At 42.2% G+C, this 25,000-nt stretch overlaps 2 protein-coding genes across 3 annotated transcripts in view; one reads left to right on the top strand and one right to left on the bottom strand.

The window, feature by feature from the left end:
• The first annotated feature begins 900 nt into the window (after positions 1-900).
• mmadhca (metabolism of cobalamin associated Da) lies at positions 901-9,561 on the top strand. The gene is made up of 8 exons (XM_048234353.1): positions 901-985; positions 1,688-1,754; positions 1,857-1,998; positions 2,922-3,139; positions 3,482-3,590; positions 4,047-4,168; positions 5,615-5,701; positions 9,289-9,561. Exons 2-8 carry the CDS (start codon positions 1,746-1,748, stop codon positions 9,508-9,510), a joined length of 909 nt encoding a protein of 302 aa, XP_048090310.1. The 5' UTR covers positions 901-985; positions 1,688-1,745; the 3' UTR covers positions 9,511-9,561.
• A 2,275-nt stretch (positions 9,562-11,836) lies between these two features.
• LOC125288199 (ly6/PLAUR domain-containing protein 6-like) overlaps positions 11,837-25,000 on the bottom strand; it is a 17,356-nt gene continuing 4,192 nt past the window's right edge. The window contains exons 2-5 of one of the 2 annotated variants that reach the window (XM_048234356.1): positions 15,046-15,229; positions 13,343-13,441; positions 12,759-12,889; positions 11,837-12,325 (exon numbers count right to left, since the gene is read on the bottom strand). In XM_048234356.1, the coding sequence (XP_048090313.1) occupies positions 12,158-12,325; positions 12,759-12,889; positions 13,343-13,441; positions 15,046-15,163 (516 nt within the window). In that variant the 5' untranslated portion in view covers positions 15,164-15,229 and the 3' untranslated portion in view covers positions 11,837-12,157. Of the gene's footprint in view, positions 12,326-12,758; positions 12,890-13,342; positions 13,442-15,045; positions 15,257-25,000 lie in introns of those variants that run through there. The other variant, XM_048234355.1, reaches the window with a different exon arrangement.

The following is a 25,000-nucleotide window of genomic DNA, read 5'->3' as shown; positions in this document are numbered from 1 at the left end:
TAACAAACCAGTCAAGCCATAAAGCTAGCATGAGAGGACATCTGGTGGGTATGTAGGGTAATATGTGGGGTATTTAGTAGGGCAATTATAGAATTAAACCGTGTGTCTGTAGCAGAGCATTTAGGATTAGTTGTAAGACCAGTCAGCACATTTGTAGATGTTACAAAAGATTCAGTGGAGAAACTACAATATATCAATGCCATACATTATACATTTTGAAACAAAGATTTTTATGCCATTTTATGTTATCAGTCAAAATGTAGGCCTACTATGCTTGTTCCCATTCATTACCATTTCAAAAAAGGCTTGTTAATGTTGATGGTTAATTAACTGTAGTTTCTTTAATTATGGGCTAGAAATGTTTTTTTTATTATTATTATTTTGTATATAACTTTAGTGGTCTTCTATCCAGAACCATTGATATTACCTTCAGTAGCCTATTATTTCATGAAGATTAATGCTTTACTTGTCATCTCATTTTTGCACACTTTCACATATGCATTTGATAATTATGTGTTAAGGGGGCCGACCTTGGCCTGGAGTCTGAGCTGAGTGACCCTCAGCTGATGGCAGGGAGGGCCTAATAAGAGACTGGACTCAGTAAGACTGTTGAGTTGAGTTGTTTTCAAGAGCTTGGCTTTGGGTGATTTCTTTATGCTTTTGCTGACATCTTGTGGACATCTTGTAAGCACACACTATAGACGTGTGTGCATAATTTCTGACTGATGAAAATATTGTTATGAATGAGAATCACCGCACTGTGCTATCATGACAAAAAAGAGACATGATATAAGTTGCAGCAGTTATCTATGACTGACAGAAAATATCATTCAGATTTCTTTTTTTTCTGTTATTTTACTACAAAAACCATCAGAAGGCTAAAGTTGACCCACGTGACATCCTGTTGTCTGGTCAGTCATGTGAGCGCATGTGCGAACGTGACAAGAAGACCAGCAGCAGCAGTAGGAGTACTGGAAAAAACAAGGTAAGAACATTATGTCCTTTTATATTTAAACGTACATATGTATTATAAAAACATCATTCTATTAATCAGACATGGATGTTGCGTATTTTGATTTATTTGTAAAAGTGTATCATTTTGTTTTGTCGAGTAAACGCTATAATAAAAGGATACTAGAAGTGAAAGTGATCTGATCCAAACAAAAACAAGACTTGCGCCAGCCATTTGCTTGGTAGTAAAAGACAGCTCGTTTAAAGTTTCTGCTTCACGATGAAAGTGTACAGGAAATTAATCGTGCCTTGTAAACTCTGTTGGAGATCCATCGTCGATTGTTGTCAAACACTTTAACTGTCGATATGGGGTTTTAGCGAGCAAGCAAGCAAAGGCTACAGTGTTTTGTAATTATGTAACTTCAGCTAACAGCTAGCTAGTGCTAACCTCAAGTCAAGTAACGAGCACCAAAGGTTGAAGTTATATCGAAATCTGCCTTTACATTATCAACGGTTGTGATTTTCTGTTGCAAATCACTTACTGTCATGTTTAGAAGATCTTTAGTCTTTGTTCTCTGACAAATAATTACTCAGTGGGCGTTAACTAGCATCGTTAATTATGGTTAGCTATCTAGCTAACCAACGTGTTACGTCATGTTGCTTTTCTTTTTCAAGTTTACAGTTTTGCTGTAAACATAGTGACATGTTGGTTTACACAAATTTCTTTATTTTCAAGCATCAAGCCACTAGCCTTTTGCACTTTCCGTGGAGCTTGAAGGCCAAGCTTCACCAGGATGGCAAGTGTAAGTATCCAAACCATTGCACACATAATTTAACTGACAATATGAGCGGAGTGCATCGAGTCGACTTAATACATGTAACACCCCCACCATGTGTCCATATAGGTGCTGTGCCGAAGAGCTAGACTGGTGTCACAGATCTCCGGGATTCATGTTGCCCAGAGGGTGCCTCTCGCTAGAGCATTCTCTGCTGCAGGGTCCTCAGGGTCAGACGAGCCCTATGTAGTTGTATCGTCACAAGATACAGGTGCGTGTGTGTGTGTATAATGTTGATTTTCTCTTTATAAATATGTTTGTTCTGACTGAAAATGACACTGCCACATTACATGTCAAAAGGTTGTAAGACAATGTGGTAGAAACATGGAATCAGATAAAGAAGCGTTTTTTTACATTTTTATGAAAAATGGCATGTCCAAAATTATCCATACCCGTTTAAAACAACCAGTGTAAACATCTTTATTTGCCATCACAGCTCTCTAAATGGTTCTTATAATACCTATCAAGCCTCCCCATGTCTCCACAATGATTGTAGGCCGCACCTTTTTAGCAGTAATCCAGGTTTTGAGGCAGGAACAATTATTTGCCATCACTCTGGCCTTGTGCTCACTTTTTTTGACTGATTGAGGTCTGGAGTCTGGCTGGGCCACTCTAAAATGTTGATGTTGTTCTTTGTTAACCATTTCTTGCCTTGTTTGGCTGTATGTTTTGGATCATTGTGTGGTTTAATGCTCCCATGCAGCCTATTGGGACCGGTCTCTCGGCGTACTGTCTGATCCTTTCCTCCAAAAATCTTAATGTAGCCCCTGCAATGGTGTTACCATTTACATTGAGAAGGTCACCAGGTCCCATTTTCTGGAAAACACCCAAAACTAATACTTTTCTATAGGCACTTTGGCATGTGGCAGTGTAATTTTCAGCCAGAACAAACATATTGGTTAAGAGAAAATCAACATTAAATCAATATTTGCCAGGGGTATGAACACTTTTGGCCATCACTGTATATATTTAAGCAATAAACCGCGAGAGGCCGTTCTATTGTGAATATAGCACAGCTGAGGGGTGTACGTTAGGGTGTAAATACCAGTGCAAAGTTTTATACTTTTAAACTGTTAAGATGATTTGTCAGAGAGAAAAGAGTTGTTTAGATTCCTTCATGTCTTGTGTCCGCAGGACCCAGAACTATCTGGCCCGATGAGCACATGGGACCATTTGGTCCACAGGACCAGCGTTTTCAGTTGCCAGGCAACGTAGGCTTTGCCTGTCACCTAGAGGGCACAGGGACCCAGCTGAAGGCCCCGGTCCATCGGACGGTCCCCGATGTCCTGTCCGCCACGTCCAGCAGCGAGAGACACGAGTTTGTGCTGGCACAGTTTGTGTCCGAGTTTCAGGTAAGAATCAGGTTTGAATGTACCGTCACAGTAGGAAAAGAATTGGAAAAATGGCTCAATCGAAACAAAAATGACACACATAACCACCTTGATTGGAACAGTTTAATCAAAATGACAAACTATCCATGTAAACCCTCCTAGTCAGGGGTGCGTTTTCCCGCAAACTAAGTTAGCAACTTTGTTGGTTGCAATGCAATTTCCCCATTGCCAACCAACTGAGTTGGGTTTTGGAAAACACACCCCAGAATGGGAAAGCATTTAGTGATTATTCATGCTCTCGTTTGACCTGTGTTAGCACTGAGGTGCTCATTCATGTTTTTATGATGTTGTTTGTCTGTGAAGGGAAAGGAAATTCCTCTGGTGGCCCAGCGAGTAAACCGAGCTGAACATTACTTTGACCATTCAAACATCGAGTGCTCAATGCACCCGTGCCCAGAGCTGCTAAAAAAAGGTTTGTCACAGAGTGCTCAGCTGTTACTGCAAACTGAAAAGTCCTCTTAAGAACAACAAATAATTTTCCTATGGAAAATGAGTTAATCTAAGAATTAGGTATCTAAGAATCTGGTCAATTTGGTTTCCAAACATGTGTAATGAGTTAGGAATGCATGATTCATGAATGGAAAGTCCACACCTCATAGACGTGGGCTCTGAAACTGCCAAGTTGAAAACAATGCTTGGAAGTATGATGCAATTCTTGAAACATGTTGTGCACTAGTCTACTACTAAGTGATTAGTACATTACTCTTACCAATGACGATATTGAATTAAGGTGATGACAAACACAAACCTGCTATGTGTTAGATGATTATTCTTGTCATCCCATGGTTGTGTGTTGGTAAACTGGACAAGAGTGCTTGATCCATCAGATCCCCTCATGAGTCGTCCATTTTGTGCTTCCTGTCTCCAGATTTGGAGTTGTTTTTCCCAGCAGCCCCTGCTGGTAGTGTCACCATTGTCACGGTGACACAGAAGACCCTGGGAATGGAGGGTGAGGATTTGGACCTTGAGAGGCAACGGCTCTTAGATAAGGTGGGCCAAGCAGACAGATATACATATTGGATGATGCATGTAAAATACTGTATTGTAGTATTTACCATGATTGAGTACTGTAGTTATTTCGTATTACAACCCCAAATCAGAAAAAGTTTTGACGTTGTGTGAAATGTGAATAAAACCAGAATTCAATAATCTGCAAAATCTCCTAAACTCCTATTTAGCTGCAAAAAGGACACAGACAACATGTCAAATGTTGAAAATGACAAATTTTATGACTATGTTCATTTTGAATTTGATACCACAACACATTTCAAAGAAAAGTTGGGATGGGGGCGACAAAATGGTGGATAAGTTGTGTTAATGATAAAGAAAACAAAAGGAAGGAATGTTTCACAACTAATTAGGGTAACTGGCAACATGATTGGGTATGAAAAAGAGCATCCCAGAGAGGCAGTCTCTTACTGTAGAAGTAACGATGTAGGGATATCCATCACTTTATGTAAACCTGTGTGGAAAAATGATGAAGCCGTGTAATTTTAATACTTCTTAACATGGAATTGTGAAGTATTTGCAAAGTTCACCATCAACAGTACATCATATCATTAAATATCAGAGAATCCAGCAAACAAGGGATAGAACTGAAAAACAATTGGATGGCCGTGGTCTTTTGGACATCAGATGGCACTGTATTAAAACCAGACCTGTTTCTGTAAAGAAAATCATTGTATGGGCTCAGGAAAATTTTTGATAACCATTGCCTATGAGCACAGGTTGATACTCAATTCAGAAATGCTAGTATAAACTTAACCATGCAACAGCCAAAATGTTATTTAGATACAGAAATACCACTGTCGTATCTCCACCGTATTAACATGCAGAAATACCACTGTCTTATGAGTTTGTTTAAAATGGGCTGAGGTAAAATGGGAAAAGGTCTTGTAGTTAGACAATCAAAATTTGACATTTTTTTTGGAAATCATGGACTCACTGGGCTAAAGATGACATGCTACAATGACATGCCCAATCCTGGCAATCTCTCTCTCTCTCTCTCTCTCTCTCTCTCTCTCTCTCTCTCTCTCTCTCTCTCTCTTTTTGTCCCTCCTCTTTTTCTTTCTCCTCCTCTCTTCTCTCTCTCTCTCCTCTCATCTCCTCCTTTCTCTCACACTTTTTGTCCCTCCTCTTTTTCTTTCTCCTCCTCTCTTCTTTCTCTCGCTCTCTCTCTTTCTCCTCCTCTCTTCTCTCTCTCTCTCCAATGTCCAAACTTTTTCTGATTTGGGGTTGCAGTCAATTTCCCTGTAATTAAGTTTGCCTGGTCCTAATTGTTTAGATGTTATGGTTGTACAGCTTGATAATACATCAACATATTTGATATGGCTAGTATGTGTCTTTGATTTTTATTATTATTATTATTATTATTATTATGTATCATTAGTGCTGTGAAAATAATGTGTCTATGTACTGATTTGTGCTGTTTTACAGTTTGTTAGCGGTGCTAAAGAATTATGCTTCACTTTATGGAGAGGTGGATTCTGGGCGGACTTCATAAATCCCACTACAGGGCTAGCGGTAAGCATCATCGTCATGTTCTTGACATCAGAAACACTTGTGTTTGTGTTTGAATGTGTGTGCGATGTTCTCATTCTGACTTGATGTAGATTTATGTTCAGTTGTTGGTTAAATTTTGTATAAAGGCTAGATTCCCATGTGATGTATGTTTAAATTAAGTAAAGGATAATGAATTGTCAACCAGTCATTATCAGACAAGAAGTCCTGAGCCGTGTAATAAGTATTTTGAATTGACATGAAGTCATAGTTATTGCATGACTCAGTTGGAAGATTTTATGTAACTAGACTGCATTTCCGGCGGGAACTGCAAAAGTGTGCTTGCCCTGGTCCGGTCAGCAACGTGAGCAGACAGTGGCATACGCTATGCTGAACCTGGCTTGATCCAGGCATTGTAACGGTGCCTTTCAGTGTTGGAGCAGTGGCAATATCCCAAAAGCTCTAGGAGAGGGCTATTCAACTATTGGCTTATGGGTTGAATGTGATTCGTTGGATTTTACCTTTGGCCTGCCTTCGAATTTAGCTTCTATGACTGAGATCAAATCAATAAAATAAAATGACAGCAGTGATTGGCTGCAAAAATAAATAATGTCACGTGTCTTAAGCCTCTCAAACTGGGCTATCAGGTAACCTACAGAGGAATTGAAATTATGAAATATGACCAAGGCATTAAAAAGCTACTTGTTTGTCAGGATACTTTTTCACTGATTTATTTTAAAAAAATATGAGCTATGAGTGTGAATGTTATATATTCCATCCCACAAATTATGTTTTACTGGTTTATTTGACAAATAATCTATATGGATTTGCTCTATAAAGACCGTATGTCTGTTTGGGATTGTTTTGTGAGCCTGGGGTTGTTTTGAGGCTACATCAATAGGCTCTATCTCAGAATAAAGGAATACTTCATATTACTCTAAACCACCATCTGTAAATCAACTGTATACTACTGTCTACATTGCACTATATTTCTTGACCTGTCTCTGTATGTTTCATCACCTCTATACTTTGCCTCACATTGCAACACAGCTCAGATCTTTGGTTGCTATGAAGGCCAGTCGTTCTAAATGGATGGTTGCTATGGCCAAAGGCCAGTTCTTTCTCTGCCGTTGTCAAGCAGGCATATCGTAGAATTCTGATTAACCTTATCTTATTTAAAACATCTCTATTTTACTTATCCCACTTCCATACAGTGGGCCCCATTAAGAAGTACTTCATTCGCGCTTACCGTGATTCACACAGCAGCATTAATAAATTAATCTGTCACCATATGCCTATGCTTACGTTTGCAAAGAAAACATTTTAATTTGATCCACATGAAACGTTACATTTCATGTACATGTTGACAATGAGTAGGCTAGTTTTGGTTGTTGGTGGTGTTATTGCATCCCTTAGTTATGCCTACAATGCAAGTTCCCTCACATTGGAAGCTCCTGTAGACAATTGTAGACGATTTCAAAACATCGCGTTAGGAGTCCTTGCCACTTCTTTTAAGCCGTCACAGACGTAGGTGCTACTTTTAGGGCTAAAGTGCTTCGTGAATTACTGTTAGTAAAAAAAAAAATAGCAGTCCTAAAGTTACATGGCCGAAGTTACGAGTGCAAGCATCTCATATCAAATGACCATGGCATTACGCTAAACAACATAAATCCCAATTAGCAACATAGCACTACATCTCCTCCTCCCTATAGCTAGCCACACAAGAAATTAATGATACTAAATCTCTGCTTAGCATGCTTCTCCGCTTAGCATTCTAATAACAGAAGGGGCACATTTATGTTGACCACTACAACATGACTCATTATGTCTGTAGCGTTAACTGTATAAAACACTTACTTTCATAAAGGGCGCTTTTACCATCCAGCACATGGAAACCGATATTTTAGGTTCTTGGCCACAAACTCAAAGCGTGTCTCTCTGGCGCCCTGTTCTAGAATCTTTGCTCTGAAGGCTGTGTTGCTAAGGCAACATCAAATAAACGAAAATGATAGTCTTTCAGTATTAAATGTGTATGTGTGATTCGAATGGATGTGTGTGTTTTGCAATTAGAATAAACAAGAAATAACATTTCCAATAATTTCCCATGATAAATTACATAATATTTGCCCTTACTTGGGAATCTCACACCGTATTTCAAGTAGGCTACACTAGTGAAATGTAATACAACGTTGCCACCTAAGCGTTCAGATAGTTCTAGGCTATTTAACATTTAACGTGACATTGATTGTTTATTCTTTTCGTCAACTCCATGCTTTTAGGAAAACAATCTTTTTTATCATAGTACCCTCTTCAATGAGCCGATTACCAGCTCGTTTTCTAACAGAGATAGCTGTTTATTATCCCTAGGTTTACAGAAACACCTATTCATATTAATACGTAGCCTATGGAGTGCTGCCGACCACTGTTCATTACATGGCCCAGAATGCCTTGCATGTCTTTACAACAAAACAACACAGTAAAACCTAAATGCCTGTAAACATATTCATTTGCATACTTGTAACATTTTTAATAATACTCTCCCATCATGATATGTAACAATAATGAAAAATTTAATTTGAATACCGTCAATGTGAAAACAACTCTATTATGTAAGCTATATATAGCTACTGTTCTCCTTGCTATTTCAGTTTGTAAGTCCATACTATCCCATGGCAGAGCAAGGATTTCATGATTGGGCAAGGTTGTCTGGAGACATTGTGTCTGCTCTGAGACATTGTGCATACATGGAAGGCATTGTGATAGAAGGTGATTGGTGTGAGTTACCAAATACCCGTGGGTGGTTTGCCAAATGATGGAAACTTTTGGAATATTTCTTTTTTTTTTTTTGCCTATGCACCCTCACACTGGAGTCCCCAGTTCATATACAAAATTTGGTATCGATATGTGACAGTGTTCCTGAGATATGGACGACTTCCTGTTTGAACCGCCGCCCGATTTCGTTTAGCTGTGGCACGGCAAACGCTTCAAAATCAAAAATCCTTCCGCTAACATTTGTGAGGCTTGGTCCAAGGATAATGTCACGTCAAGTTTAAGTATGTTCGGACCAAATTGTGACCTGTGAAAATTTAGTTTAAGCTTTCTGTTCAATCCAATATGGCGGACGAACGGGCACGCCCACCTGGCGTCATCTTAGCGACCAACTTACACGGTACTGACCGGACGTTTTAAAGTTGGAACGGTGTCTCTGTCTCAAAGGGCCTAGGCTAGGGCCTGACAAAAAATTAGGAGACGGGAAAAATAATAATAAAACTTAAGAAGAACAATAAGTGTGCTGCTTTGCAAGCACACTTAATTAATGGTTGGGATGAATGCTGTAATGCTATATGTAAAATGCTAAAAAGTCTGTCTTGCCTTTGTTGAGATTATAAAACAATTACCTTTTTCACTGCAGCCATTTTTGACACGAAATGTATGGCAGGCCCAGGTGTTACTAATGACAATAATTAAGGTTCTGATTTTGCTACAAACTGAAGAGACTTCATTAAAGTAACAAAATGGCTGGTGTGAAAAAGGTCTATTTAAGCTTTTTTTGAGATGACGATGATTTAAGGTTCTTATCGCTTCTCCCCTCTCCCCTGTCCCGTGGTCAGCACTTTGGCTACATCTCCAGCGACAGTGTCTTAAAGATGGAGGAGCCGGTGCGTCACCTGGGCTTCCGCATTGAGGACCTGGGCTCCTGCAAGTTCATCAGGCACGTCTTTAAGGGCACGCAGGCCTTCACAGGGACACTCTTCACTAACGCGCCCTCTAACAGCCACATCATGGAGAGGCTGCAGGGACACCCGAATGCATTTGAGGAAGCGGACATTTAAGCTTTCCATGCTCCAGTGAAGCACACAGACACACACAGACACACACAGACAGACAGACACACACAGACAGACAGACACAGACAGACAGACAGACACAGACAGACACAGACAGACAGACACAGACAGACAGACACAGACAGACAGACACAGACAGACAGACACAGACAGACAGACAGACAGACACAGACAGACACAGACAGACACAGACACTCAAACTGTGAACTACTGTTCTTACAGCTGGAAGTTGACTTTGGTTAACTTTTAATTAAAAAAAAAAAAAAAGAAATGGCATAAACCTTACGACATACTAATCCGTTATAAGGGTCCCTTCTTTTGTAAGGGCAGCCTTCAGTTCTTGTGTTTGTGTTGTTTCTCCACGACTGACCGGCTTTTACGCTGACAACACTTGAAGTGTTTTCCACACGATGTGTGGAGGGAGAGGTCGAGAGGACGCTCCCCATACTTGATCCAGCCAAAGGACTGTGCTCTGGCGGTCCTCAGATGAGCTCTGGAGACCATGTGGCGTTGGACTCCTTGGCAGCTGATTTCACAACGACACAATACTCTCATCATGTCTATTGAGTGCTTGTAGTGTTCTGTGTAGACTTTGTCTGGAATAAAAATCAGCACCCCCTGAGACGGACAGAAGTCATGGACGTCCTGCTGCTAAAGGGTTATAAATGGCGAATGGAGACCCTAATCGTGACCCTCCACCTCTCACACACACTGGATGTAATATAGCATGAAGGTTTCCGTCGCGTACTCGGAGCTGATTCCTGGAGATGCAGAGCTTTAAAAATCAAACCGTCTCTAGGGGGCGCTGTTTCCTGGAACTGTTAAAAGATAAACAGAATTGTGTAGTGTGAAGTGCACTGCAACCTCAAGAGTGCTCAGTACACATCTGTACACGAGATCTTTACACTCAGAGAAGGTTTCCTAATAAAGGGGAAAGTACATAAAGCTTTGTCAAACTCTTTATTAAATGTGTCTGTGTGTTGATGGTTATGGGGCAGCCGTGGCCCACTGGTTAGCACTCTGGACTTGTAACCGGACAGTGGGCCACGGCTGAAGTGCCCTTGAGCAAGGCACCTAACCCCTCACTGCTCCCCGAGCGCCGCTGTTGTAGCTCACTGCGCCGGGATTAGTGTGTGCTGTGTGTGTTTCACTAATTCACGGATTGGGTTAAATGCAGAGACCAAATTTCCCTCACAGGATCAAAAGAGTGTGTGTGTGTGTGTGTGTATATATATATATATGTATATATATATATATATATATATATATATATATATATATATATATATATATATATATATATATATATATACATATACATACTTATACTATATAGTATGCTATATATACCTTTGAGCAACACTGGTCTTGTTTGATTGATTGTTTTTTAGGTTTATTTTCTTCCAACCCAGAGAGAGCAAAGTGTATTTTATCCAGAAATGGCCTTGCCAGGTTAATTCAGATTTTGCATAAATCTAATGTAATTGTAAATGTATAGTTTATTTTTATTTGCCCATAATCTGATAATCTTGTTCATTTTAACAGGGTAGTTTGTGTTTCAGGCACATTACAAAAAGATGACCAGCAAACAAGCCATCTTAGTTTGTAATTAACTTACTGTACCATAACTTGCAAATTGTTTCATTTTTACAAATGTTATCCTGTGATGAAATTTGTTCTCTGCAACACATACACACACACGGCAGCCCTTAATCCAGTTGGGGGGTTTGGTGCCTTGCTGAAGGGCACCTCATCTGTGGATGTGGGAAAGCTGTTTTAATCACTCCCCCACCCACATTTTTCCTACCAGGAAGGGATTGAACCAGCCACACTTCGGTCACCAGTCCGACTCCCTAACCAGTAGGTCGCAGATGCCCCGGGGTTGTAAAGGGCTGTAAACAAGTGATGCTAAGAACGATCTAAGCCAAACTTTAAAGTTAAACTTTAAACTTTTTCAAGCCCCATGTGACCCTAGCAAAATGGTAATGTTCAAATATTATTTTCGCACTGTGGTTAGATTCCCTGTCTCGGTCTCCTGGATCTTGTTTTCATTTTTACAACATTTCCTCCTGTTAGTTACGCCCAACCTGTTATGTCTCTATTCCCCATTAGTGCGACCTGCCCCACACTTGGTGAGAACTACCGGTCTAGGTGAAGCAACGATGAGGATTTGGGCACCGGAGAAAAGCAGACAAAGACTGTTGTCAGTCACTCTAGTTTAATTTATGAGCAAAACCAGACACACACACTACAGCAAATCAAAACATCCTTAAGCGCTAACAATGTTTAAATAATACTAAGAATGCATGACAAACGTTTGGCACATGATACAAGCAATAATCTTCATGCAATATTGCCACAAGTACCTACATTGTAAAAAAATAAATATTATATATGTACATATGTAACAAACCCAGATCATTTCTTTTTGTGTAGCAGTTTTACCATGTTTGACCACGATAGACTGTAGGTTTAAAAACTGGCTCATTCACTTTGTCTTTATAAATTGTTAAGAATTAAACAAGCACAAAAATGTAATACTGTTTAAAAACAATAAACAAACAAACAACAATAATTTAGCAATATCAAATAATATAAAGCATAACTTAAATCTCTCCAACTAGCCCTGGTCTTATGAGAGGCTATGTATGAGTAGGAAGACTATGCTGAGCCAGACGGTCCAGTCTTGGGAGATCACACTGGTTCTGTTCAGGGGGGAGGTGGTGGCAAAGATGGCTGAACTGTCATTCCTGGGGACCGGCATGTTGCAGATGTTTCCTTCACAGCAGGCGGTGCAGACCTGCCAATCACATCCATTAAAACCATACAATTGGTATTTATTTTCCCCATTGCGTCAATTTTCAAGGAGCTGGGTACACATATGGCGCCAGTTTTCAACGGGTGTCATGGAAGTCTGTCGGACTGACCTGCCCGTTGAAAAATGACGCTAAAGAAGGCTACTTATAGGGTGTATCAAAAAGTTTAAAAAAGGGTTATGTTTGTGCAAGGTTTTATGAATCTATTATAAGTCAACATACCATCTAAATGGGTTTGAAGCCATTATTTTAAGATAATAACATAATTACATCACAGTAATTAGTGTTTCTTTAAAACACAAACAGGAAGTGGTGCAGAAAAACAGCCCAGATAGGCCTTCTGGTCTGGACTAGGCCCAGCTCCGGCTCAGCTCTGGGCTGAGTCCATCTCGGTGTCACTGAGGAAATCCCTCTCACCCTGTGTCCTTCATGATGGACGTCTGTGCACCCTGTGTGAACACATTCATCGAGGGCCACACATCGCTTGGTCACAGACACACTGGCCCCTGCGGCGTCCATCTTGTGGCTTGTGTAGCAGTACCTAGTGTCTGTCAAACAGGGACACAAACCCAGAGGAGGAAAAACAACAGGACTTAGCCTAAGTCTGCTTTCAACAAGTCAACATATACCTCTTACATTCCATCTTATGTTGTGTCAATGTCTGTCAGACACCCCACTCACGCCACCATGGTAACAGCCTGAAATATACACAAACATAATCCTCATGGATGTTCCTGAGAACAGCTATAGATAGCTTGGGTTTCAACTTTGATGTAGCTACAGGGGAATGCTGAGTGACTTTGTGCTCCATACCATGACAAATTAACGTGTGTGAGTGTGGTGTTTTTGTTTATGCATGTGATGTGCATGAGTTGTTTTTGAACAATACCCCCCGCACACACAGATACCCCCCACCACATCCCATCTGTATATGTGTGTGTGTGTGTGTGTGTGTGTAGGCTGTGTGAGGTGATGGAGGTGCGTGTTTTAGGCGTCCATACCTGGTGGACAGTACATATCGGGTGCCCAGCGGTTGCAGTCGAAGTTATCCACAGCGTTCTCGCAGGTGAAACACTTAAAGCCTCCGGGATAGGGAGTGGCTGTAGATCCAATAATGGAGTAATGTCATCATAAAACTATCAGAGCTCACATAGTATACTCATATCAATATCAAATATGTCAGTGTCAATTGTCAATGTCAATTTATTTAAAGAGCACATTCAAAAAACAACGGTAGCTGACCAAAGTGCTGTAGATTCTATAATAAAATACTAAAATATGCTCTTGACAGCTAAGACAGATGGGTTACTGAGTAAAGAATATACTGTGCATATGAAGAGCTTGGTTCCAAAATGCTATATCCTCCATTTTAATGCATTGTCATAATTAATTTGTTTTCATTTTGTTTTCCAAGTAATTTCAGTGGAAATGTAGTCGGTAATTGTTATTTGATTTATCTTTACTCAATCAAAACAACAGAACTTTAATTTCATTGATATTACCTGAAATACACAATAATATTACCCTGGAAATCCAGAGTTCTCACGAGAGCACAATGGAATTGTCTCTGCGAGACACTCTGGCAATGAGCAATGATGCACGTTACTTTTACCCCAACATTCCGGGGAACCAGCTAAACTGATGAAGACAGCCCCCAAGAACGTTGGAGGACAGTACACATTGGTCGTAGTGTAATCCGATTAAATAGTCCGGGTCCTAAATCATTCAGAGTAAACATGGTTTAGTGTTATCCAATTGCGTGCAGTGAGATTTTTAAATGCATGCTTGTTGCCACCCCTCGAGTTGGGCCATTACATTGCTCTTTGCCAGACCCTTAATCTTTCTAGATTATCAGGGTCTGGATTTTCCAGGCTACAATAATATAACATGATTTATTAATGTTTTCAAAAATGTATTTATAGCGTTTTGGAACCAAACTCTTCATATATTGTGAACACTATAACACTATAGCACATATCTAAGTTTAGATTTAGGCACTTAACATAACTTAATATGAGAAATATTGTTCATTGATATTAACTGTGTTGCATAGATTAAATGTGAAACATTTTTGATTGAATGGTAAGAATGCTAAGCTAGAACAGACCCTGATAGTGAGAGGATTCATTATTGCCTAATGATCTGTTTGGGTTTGTGTATCTGATTCAGTTTCACACAGACACAGTTCTGCTCACATGCAGGACAGTTCTCTGCAGGGGGGGTTATCCAAGAGCATACTGTAACGCTCGATTGATTCTCCACTAACAATGAGCGGTTGGTTTAGCAGCTACAGGGCCTGGGGTCAACTAGCGCTCGCACTCATGTTTAACAACACAATTCACAAACTCCCAAACATTCCCAGGAACTCCTCATAATCCAAGTTCCCATGATTGTACTGCTGTACTAAAAAAGTTTTGGAATTTCATTCAATGACCAATTATTTTTGTTTTGTATGTTAAATTAATTTAAATCTTAGGATACATAAAATTGGGGGGAGCCGTGGAAAAAGGGTCTTCAGCATCCATACCACATTCAGATGCAAGTGCTCAACAGTGACCGGTGTTCGATTCCAACCCACAGTCCTTTCCTGATCCCATAATATCTCTTTCTCCAATTTGCTTCCTCTCACTGCCTTATCTGAGTTAAACAAGTAGCTCAACGAATACACTTAAAAAAAAACTATTGATTAAATTGGGTGCAGTACTTGATGGATGGAGGTAGACAATGTCTTTGACAGTGAAGTCGCGGGACAGAGTAGCCTTCAGCCAATCAGAGAGGAGCATTAGCAGTAGGACCCAGGCCACCTTCGGCCAGGGGTGCATCGTGGGAAGAATAGCTCAAACATCCAGCATGCCAACGGTATTCTAAGCCAAGAGATGTCCTAGAACCTGAGATGGGAAAGAGAGAACAGAAGAGAGGAAAGAGCCACTGGTTAATAGAAGCAGTCACTAATGATCACCCATTATGCTTTTTGTGTGAATTCAGCTAAATTCTTCTCATGTTTCATTCGTTTTCCATCCAGTGAAAGCACTTTAAAAGCTCTCAGTGTTCCTGCAGTCAGTCCTGACTCTGTAAAAGGGGAAATACAAGGAAATACAAAGGGGAAAGACCAAACCATAATCTAGTCCATTCCTCTGTTGTTTTAGGAACATGTGTATCTGATTTGGCCACTGAGTTAACCCTTAAAGAGTTTTTTGAACAAAAGATTCCATTCTGCAACACTTCAAGGTTCTAAAATTCCATCTGAACCCAGATATTCTTTAGAATGTTCATTTTCCAATGTTCCCGTCACACTGATGTGACTATATATATATATATATATATGGATGTGACCATAAACAATGCCTTTAACTGATTATGGAGATTCAAGGACAACTGAATAAAATGATGAGGCATGACTGTTATTGATTCCTAATCTGTTCAATTACGAATTACTTGGCCTCTGTGAACCCCAGGCCATCTACCATACAATATACCCCCCCTGTTGGGGCATTGGTATCGACCTCCCTGCCTGACAGATACATGGGCGTTATACCATAGAGGACAGAGAGGCTGGTTGCTTTTATCTAATTGATATAATCTTTAATCAAACTAGATGGATCAAGGCCATCTGACACAGAGTGGCTGGGCCTTGAGTTATCCAATTATACAAAACTCTAAACCCCACCACTTTAGCCCTAAGTCACAACACAGGGTTGCACTCTTTTCTTAAAATTTCATTTGACAGGAATCCTGGATCCTGTGTGTGTGTGTGTGTGTGTGTGTGTGTGTTTTGTGTGTGTTTGTGTGTGTGTGTGTGTGTGTGTGTATGTGTTGAGGCAGGGAGGGGGTGTGGAAGTTCAAACAAAAACATCTTAGAAAAAGCGGCATCAGACACTGTCAACAGTGAAGTTAATAGTCTGTGTCTTCGCCAGGCCAACTGAGAGGAGAGGGGTGGAGGAAGACTGGAGGAGAGGGAAGGTGAGGTGGAGGAGAGGAAGGGAGAGTGGAGGAGAGGAGTGGGGGAGAGGAGAGGAGGAGTGGAGTAGAGTAAAGGAGAGGAGGAGGAGAGGAGTGCAGGAGAGGAGAGGAGAGGAGGAGTGAAGATGAGAGGAGGAGAGGAGGAGGAGTAGAGTGGGGGAGAAGAGGACAGGAGAGGGGAGGAAGAGAGGAGTGGGGGGAGAGGAGAGGAGGAGAGAGTGGAGTAGAGGAGAAGACAGGAGAGAGGAGGAGAAGAGTGGGGCAGAGGAGAGGATGAGAGGAGTGGCATGGAGAGGAGGAGAGGGGAGGAGAAGAAAGGGGAGGTGAGGAGAGGAGAGAAGAGGAGAGGAGAAGAAAGGGGAGGAGAGGAGAGGAGTGGAGTAGAGGAGAGGAGAGAATAGCCCAAATGAGATTATCGGCGGTGTGTGCTGTGTGCAGCGCCGTGTCCGGCCGGCTGTGAGCACAAAGGAGGGGTTAAGCAGAGGTATGCCAGCCGTCCCGCTCCACCACGCTCCCCTGTTCTTCCAGGCCACCGGCCACAGCCAAAAGCTCCACTGCCGCAGAACTAACGCCTGCAGCCTGGGGATCAGGCTCTGCCGTGCCCGTGACCCCGGGTCAGTGCGATTGGCTCTAATGATAAAGATTACGAGGGCTATGACTCCAAACGCCACCTTCTGGGCAAGGCGAGGACTTCCATAAAGTATTTCAAGGGAGGAGCAGCATGCCAGATTTGGTGTTTTGAATGTGCCAGATGTAACATTTTTAACATGCCAGCTTTTCTGTTTTGAATATTCCAGATATTGTGTTTTGAATATACAAGATTATTGTGCATCTGATCTACTAGACAAATCTTCAGTGTCTGATCTTCAGGGGACGTTTATCTGGTTTTAGTAATGGGGACGAGACCGCCTATGCCGAGTCCGAGTCAAGACCGAGTCTTTGAAGGGTCGAGACCGAGTCGAGACCGAGTCTGTTGGTTTTCAAATACAGTCGAGTCCGAGTCAAGACCGAGTCTTTGAGGAAGCAAGTCCGTGTCGAGACCGAGTCCTTTAGGAGTCGAGACCGAGTCGAGACCAAGACCATAAAAAAATTTCAGTTTTAATATTCATAATTTAATATCACCCCAGTTAATAATCAACAGTTAGGCCTACAGACTAAGCTAGATTGGGAATTGTTTAGAGGAGCAGTCTTAACGTCTTAATATGGACTATGCTGACCTACAGACATTCACCGGCAGCAGAGCCATAGAGATAAATAAACGGCTCTGACTGCAGTATCTTTGCATTGCACCATGGGATGTCATTTTCAAATAATGTCGGTCAACATTGCATTTTATTATTATTGTTGTTATGTGTTGTCTGTTTTTTTATATGAACATAAAAAATGCATTGGTCTCGAGGACTCGGTCTGAAATTACGAGTCCTTCTCCTCCCACTGTGGTCCGAGACCGAGTCAAGACCGAGTCTTTGAAGGAACGAGTCCGAGACGAGACCGAGAAAGCAGAAATTGGTTTTGAGACCGGACTCGAGTCCGAGACCGGACTCGAGTACTACATCACTATCTGGTTTTAAGATCGATGACTTTGATTTTGTGCAAATGCTAGCTAATTTGGAGTGTGTGTGTGCGTGTGTGTGTGTGTGTGTGTTAGGAGAGGGGCTATGTGTGTGTGTGTGTGTGTGTGTGTGTGTGTGTGTGTGTGTGTGTGTTGGGATAGGATAGGGGCTGAGTGTGTGTGTGTGTGTGTGTGTATGTGTGTGTGTGTGTGTATGTGTTTGTGTTTGTGTGTTGGGAGAGGGGCTGAGTGTGTCTGTGTGTCTGTATGTTTGAGTGTGAAAGCTCTCAATAAGGCTTACAAGATATGACTGATTTTCCATGTTTATATAATCTATCCAGATCTATAACTGCATAAGACAGAACAACACATTCTTAACCTAGAAAGCACTGTTATCAGATACATCTGTAGGCTTTTTACTTTTGTCAAGCGCAATGCCTAAAATGCAATGCAAATGAAGACCTATTTCAGCAATCTGCCAATCACAACTGACCTTGTTTACTTCATCCATTAAAGCACTGAACATTTTTACTCACATTTGACTAATGCCGGGGATAGATACATTAATGAATGAATTTACACAAAATGTACTATATTGTGATATGTATTGTTATCAGGACATGAGGTCTGTTTTGTGATATGAGATTATGGTCATACCACACAAGCTAGGCATGCAGTCTCCTGGCAGTCAAAGTGAACCCAAATAAAACAGTCCAGCTAACACATCTCTTCTGCCATGGCGCGAGACACATCAGACGCTTCTCACATGACAGCAAATCAGGACCAGATAAGAACCACGCAGGCCAGATCAGGGCCTGGAGCAGCTGTGCTGGGAACACTAAGGGGAATACAATGAAGGGGCCGAATCACGGCCATATCTAGACCAGATCTGGACCACTTTCAGACCAAATCAGAACCAGATCTCGGCCATATCTAGACCAGATCAGGGGCCACTTTCAGACAAGGTAAGGGCCAGACTGGAAACAGATCCAGACAAGGTCCAGATCAGAGGCAGGGTTGCGTAATGGGCATTAAGTCTGAGAGGAACGAGTTGAAGGCCAATGAAGGGAAATCTGGCACAGCAGGCAGTGAGGTTTGACTCAAAAGTAAATTTACTCATTGAGTTCACTCATACACAAATACCTCGTCTCAATCAGCGTCTGTAAACAGCTCACTCTTAACCCCATGAATGACCAGACTGCCCGTCTGCATGGCTTAGCATCACTGCTTTACTGTGTGCTGCATTGTTGTTAGTGGTTGTTAGTGGCGTTTTCCCTTCACTGTCTGTAAAGCGCTTTAGGTTCCTACAAAAAAGCGCTTTATAAATGCAATGTGTTGCTGTTGTTTTTGTTATTAGAATAGAATTATGTCCAATATTCCAATATACGGTTTAATGTTCTGCATTATGACCAATATTCCAATATGTGGTTTAATGTTCTGCATTTCTCATTAGTGGGTCACTTTGATACTAAAAGTATGATTCTATGTAATGACTGTATGATATCTGTACTGTCCCTGTGTATATCTGTGTGTGACTGTGTTTAGAGATAAGCAGGAATATTATGACTTTGCAGGGTTTCACTGTTCTGCATGGCTGCGTCAGTAGCTATCTGCTCCGGATTGCCAGGTTGCCACTAATCAGAGTCTGATTCAGTGTAGTCCACGTGAGATGGGATGACCAACGCCATCTCCCGTCAGCCTGGAAGGATACTTAAACCCTAACTATTTCCTTGTCTAGTTAGAGCAGCTGATGGATCTTTAGGTGAAGTCATGCTGTCTCTCCCTTGATGCGCATCATTGTAAATAAACTCTGTTCCTGATTTTTCATACTATTGGTCTGACTGGGTCTCTATTAAATCTATGGTATCAAAATTATCATCAGTGCTGTGATGTGTTCATGTTTATTTCGGTGTGGTTCAGAGTTCTCCATGTAAATTATGTTAGAAGGGACAGATCAGCTACTTTGTTCATTATTACTGTGTATTGGAACAGCAGGTGGCTTAAGCGACGCTATAAGCCCTGCCCCTCACAATTGTATTAACCTGTCATTGAAAGTTCAGCAGCATGCTAGTTCACCCAGGGGCCAGACGTACAAGAGCCTTTTGTATGAGAAAAATGTTTGAGGTTAGTCATATCATTTGTCTGACACCAGTTATAGACTGTTTTTCAGAATGGCCAGCTATCCCTTATGGAAGGCGAATATGAGTTTAGCCAAGAAAACTCTGGAAACGGTCATCGATGGTGTGACCCTCAACAACCGAGAGGATTCTTCTCACCGAACGAGCCTTAGTCATATCACAATCACTGACAACAGCTGACTGTAGAAACGCTCTGGTCCAGATAAGGGCAGGAATGGACGCAGAGTAGACTCAAATTGGAGGTGGTGTTGTGGTGCAGCTTGCTACCACTGGGGTCCAGGTGCCTACAAGGACCCGGGTTCGAGTCAGACCCGGGTCACTACCCATTTCCCTCTCCGGTTTGCTTCTTGTCATTCTTCACTGTCCTCTATCAATATAAAAAGGCAAAAAGCTCAAAAAAAAAGAAAGCTTAATAAAATATATATAAATAGACTAAATTCCAGCATATCTACTCATTCTCCTAGTGCTACACTATATCGTCAACCCTACGCACTCACATGACTTCACAAATGCCGCTGCTCTGGCGTCCTAATGGGTTTGAGAGGCCCCGATAGCTGAACCAGACTGAGAAATATGAGTTAATGCGACCGACGCTCTGCCATTTCTGCCCTTTCTAATCTCAATGCACAACAGGTGGCTAGCAACACAAAGAGCGGATTGTTTACAATAAACCTCTCTTAGTCAATTAGTTCATTAGGACACATTGCTCTCCAGGGTCTGTGAGTTTGCGAGGAGGAGGAGAGGGGGGGGGGGGGGGGGTTGCGCTTTCCCTGGCGAGTGTCAGACTTGGGCTAAATAGCAGACATGCTCCCGTGGTTTCAATTAGCCCACAAGCAAGCAGTGGGGCAACAACACCACTGACTGAAACAATACACTGCATGCATTTGGAGGGATTAGATGGCTTGCTTCATTATGCAATAAAGTAGCCTGAATAAACACAGGCACGAAAGCAGCAAGAGTTTACAGCTTATTTTGTCTGGACGAGTAGCGCGGTGCTGGTTTAGGATTAGCCACTGGCAAAATGAAACGTTTACTGGCAGGATTTGTGTAAGACTCCCTCAGAAGTCGGCTCCAGTGTATTCCATTTCAACTGCTCATTTGCCACCTTTGGTGACCTTAGCGTTTGAGCGTGCTGGGGAAAGTGCCCAAATCTCTCTCTGGGTGCAGCTTTTGTTAGGCAAGAGGGCACAAGTTGCTCTGAATTAATAGGACTTTGTGAAAATAAACTGCATGACATGGTTAAACCACACAGGCACGGCATGTTGGACTACAGCCAGCCAAAACAAAATCACACATTAGCCTGCCCCAACCAAACCCATTGGGCCCATGCAGGCAAAGCTGATATTTCATTTGGAGCAAAGGCCAAGTCCAATTCTCCTCAGTATTCTAAACATGTGCATGTATTAAAGTAAGAAATACAGGTGGTATATGAATAGGAATGGACTGTAAGAAAAACAGACAGAAGGAAAAGAAGATAAAAGTAAAAAAGAGAAGGGAAGATAAAAAGAAAAAACAAAAGAAAAGAAAATGAGGAGCGATGGCTTTTCAGTAGGTACGTACTGAAGTGAAACGCTAAAGAGCGATGGCTTTTCAGTAGGTACGTACTGAAGTGAAATGTTAAAGTAACTGTGTAATGCTGATGAAGTGGCACAACCTGTCTGATTGGTTTACTTTCTACATAACGTCAACTCTCCATTTCTACATACCTACAATACATGGGGTGACACATATGCACAAATACAATACACACAGACACACACTTCCTTTGCCCATGCAGCTAGGCCTACATTTTAAATGTAACAGTTTATGGTCACCTCAACTTAGAAGACATGGGGTCCAGCATATGACAAGGAGGTGCAGTGTCAGCGCAACATGTTTGCACCCACCACTAGGACATGATGTTTTTCATTGAATCACTGAAAGCCATGTGGTTTCTTGGCACATGTGAATGTACTGTATACACATCACAGCTGCCACGGCTATCCTGCGTCCGTTTGGTGTGTCAGTCGTGCACGTCCCCAAAAATGAATGTGACACGTACAGTACGTGAGATGCAATATTCACATGAACATTAGGGCCGATAGTATAAGCGAAGTACATGACCACACAGGGGGATGCAAGACCGGCTTTTTGTAGGCCTACGACTGGTCTGGCTGACCAGTCCCTGTGACAGACCATCACTGCCCTCGTCCAATAGTTAGGCTATACCAGGTCTTCAAGTGAAGTCTAAGGTTGCCTTCACACTTAACGGTTTAACTGGACCGAACCCGAGTGCAATTACATCCCCCTAGCCTTGACCCAGCAGATCTCCGTTCACATTACATTTTTGTTTGCGCAGTCCGTTTTCGTCATAAACACTAGCTTCTATTTACCAATATCGCTTAGCAACGTCACAAAAATGGCAGTTTATTTCAGAGACGGTTGATAAAACCGTGCTCTAAAGGATCTTTGTTTATGTCTTGGTTTTGGAACAGATAGTACTGGAGTTCTAGCTAACCGTACCCCAGACCACTGCTAGCGGACTCTGGTCCGGTTTCCGCACCTGAGTTTGGTAGACTGCATTCACATTATGAAAATGAATCGAACTAACGGTCCAAATGAACTCGGGTCCAAAGGGTCTAGTGTGAATGTGCCCTAACACTGTGCTCTATAACCCAGATGCCAGTGAGAGTGTTGTGAACTGGCGCACCTGCTTCAAGACAAGTTATCTGCAACTTGTACCTGTCCACGCCAGCCAGGTGGGGCAAGACAATGATTCAGCAACATGACACTGCAGCTCAGAGAGTGCAGAAAGGCACACAGGCCCTCCTGAGAGTGCACACACACACATTCACACACACACACCTCCCTCTCTGTGCATTCACACACCCCTCTCTCCCTCTCTAAGTGGTCACACACACACCTCTCCCTGTCTGTGTGTTCACGCACCACCCACCCCCCACACACACACAGAGTGTATTCACACACACCCCTCTGTGTCTCTGCCTCCATCCCACCCTTCTCTCCTCCTGACACTCCAAACCTGCACGACCAGAGACACATTCAACGAATATCAGCAGCACCAGAGACACAAACAAAACCAGCACAGTGTTTCAGTATAATCATAATCATACAAAAATATGATTGTAAATATATATAATATAACTTTGTCATCCGTCCCAACATGTTCTCTATAGGATGACATTGTCCCTGCCTTTGGCATTGAGCCCTGGGAACCCTGTAATGAGGTTACTGGCCAGTAAACGGTTTAGATCCCTGATGGAGCAGTGCGCGACACTCTGGCCTGAGTGTTCCATGTTGTGTGGCAATCAAGCAGGCAGGAAGTGAGGTCATGGGAAGATAATGTCTCGATGGGCCGCTGCGTTGCTCTTCAGTGGGCTGAGCTGATAGTGAGGGGCTCAGACAGCCACTTGACATTCCACAGCGACACACAAGGGCACCGCATCCTCTCAGCCGTCCTCTCTCTCTCTCTGCCCACCTCTCTCTGTCACTCTCTCTCCATCTGCATATCATCTGTCTATCCCTCTTTCTCTCTCTCTCTATCACTACCCACTACCCGCTTATGTGTTATGGTTTATATAATGTTGTTTTATTTTAATTGGGCTGTTAATTAATTTGACATTATTGTTTATTATTGCTATTCTCCTTAATGTAGTCTTAGCATGTCATTGTTTTTATATTATTGATTGAATTGACATTATTGTTTTTTATTATTGCCTTTCCCCTTTTTACATTGCTTTTTATTAGGCTATTGCTTGAATTGATATTATTGTGTACTACAACTATTCTCCTTACTATATTTGACCTACATTTTAATCTGTTCCCTGTTCAATTTTAAATATTATTATGTTGTTTTGTATTTATGTGTCGCTTTGGACAAAGGCGTCTGCTAAATCCATAACCATAACCATAACCATAACCATCAGTCTCTCATTCTCTCCGACCTTCTCTCCTTGTCTACCTCTCTCCTCTACCTGTACTCTTTCTGTCCTTTGCATTCTCTATTTCTCCCCACCTTTCATTCTCTTCCTTTTTCTGTCTCTCTCTCTCTTCCTCTATCTGAACTTTCTCTCTATCTTTCTGTCTCTGATTCTTTGTCTTGATTCTGATATTTCTCTCCTCCCTTTCTCTCTCTTGCTCCCTCTCTCTCTCTTTCTTGCTACCTCTCTCTCTCTCTCTTCTCTCTCTCTCTCTCTCTCCTTTCCTCTCTATGCACCTCTGTAAATACCAGTCCCAGCTTCAGTCCATAGACACATGGAGGATTTCACTAGGGTCTGTAGCCAGGCTTGAACACCATCCTCACTGTGTTTCACCCAGCTCAGAGGGTTTACTTGCCACCCCTGTGAGTGTGTGTGTGTGTGTGTGTGTGTGGCATTAAATTCCTCCCGAGGGGCAGCCTCAGTGTGTGTGTGTGAGTTTCCTTCCAGCGCTGTGGGCGTGAAAGGGATCAGGGGGCACTGAGGTGGTACTGGTGCACACACACACACACACACACACACACACACACACACACACACACACACACACACACACACACACACACACACACACATACAGATGGGATGGGGGAGGGGTGTATGTGTGTGTGAGATCCGGACAAAGTTGAGGGCCACCACGAGGGCAAAGTTAAATTACCAGAGAGAGCTAATTGGGATTAGGGAGCGGACGGATTAGTGCAACGCCTTCAGTTCAAAGGCAGAGACGGCACCAACTTCACAGCCACCAGCAGGCAAAGAGGCAAAGCCCTCTCACACTACAGTCCGGCACGGCTACTCTACTCAACTTTTGCTGAAGTATTTCACAACACACACAGTCGCCACTTCATGCAGTCACTCTCAGACGGGCTCCCTGAAGGCCTTCCAAAGTCTCAGGGGGAGCCGTAATACAGCGTCCGTCCTCATCCTATACCACAATATGGGTCTCGTCCGGCCCGCAGGCACACGTGTTCGAATCCAGCCTGAGGTCTTTTCCCTAACACACACACACACACACACACACACACACACACA

Source organism: Alosa alosa, chromosome 23, assembly GCF_017589495.1.
Source record: "Alosa alosa isolate M-15738 ecotype Scorff River chromosome 23, AALO_Geno_1.1, whole genome shotgun sequence".
NCBI classification, from domain to species: domain Eukaryota; kingdom Metazoa; phylum Chordata; class Actinopteri; order Clupeiformes; family Clupeidae; genus Alosa; species Alosa alosa.
Note: the sequence above shows the minus strand (reverse complement) of the source record. Positions and strands in the feature narration are given on the sequence as shown.

Bases quoted from the DNA above. Each gene is read 5' to 3' on its own strand.
- mmadhca (XM_048234353.1), top strand. The intron at 3,591-4,046 runs GTTTGTCACAGA...TCCTGTCTCCAG, and splicing joins CCCAGAGCTGCTAAAAAAAG to ATTTGGAGTTGTTTTTCCCA. The intron at 5,702-9,288 runs GTAAGCATCATC...TCCCGTGGTCAG, and splicing joins ATCCCACTACAGGGCTAGCG to CACTTTGGCTACATCTCCAG.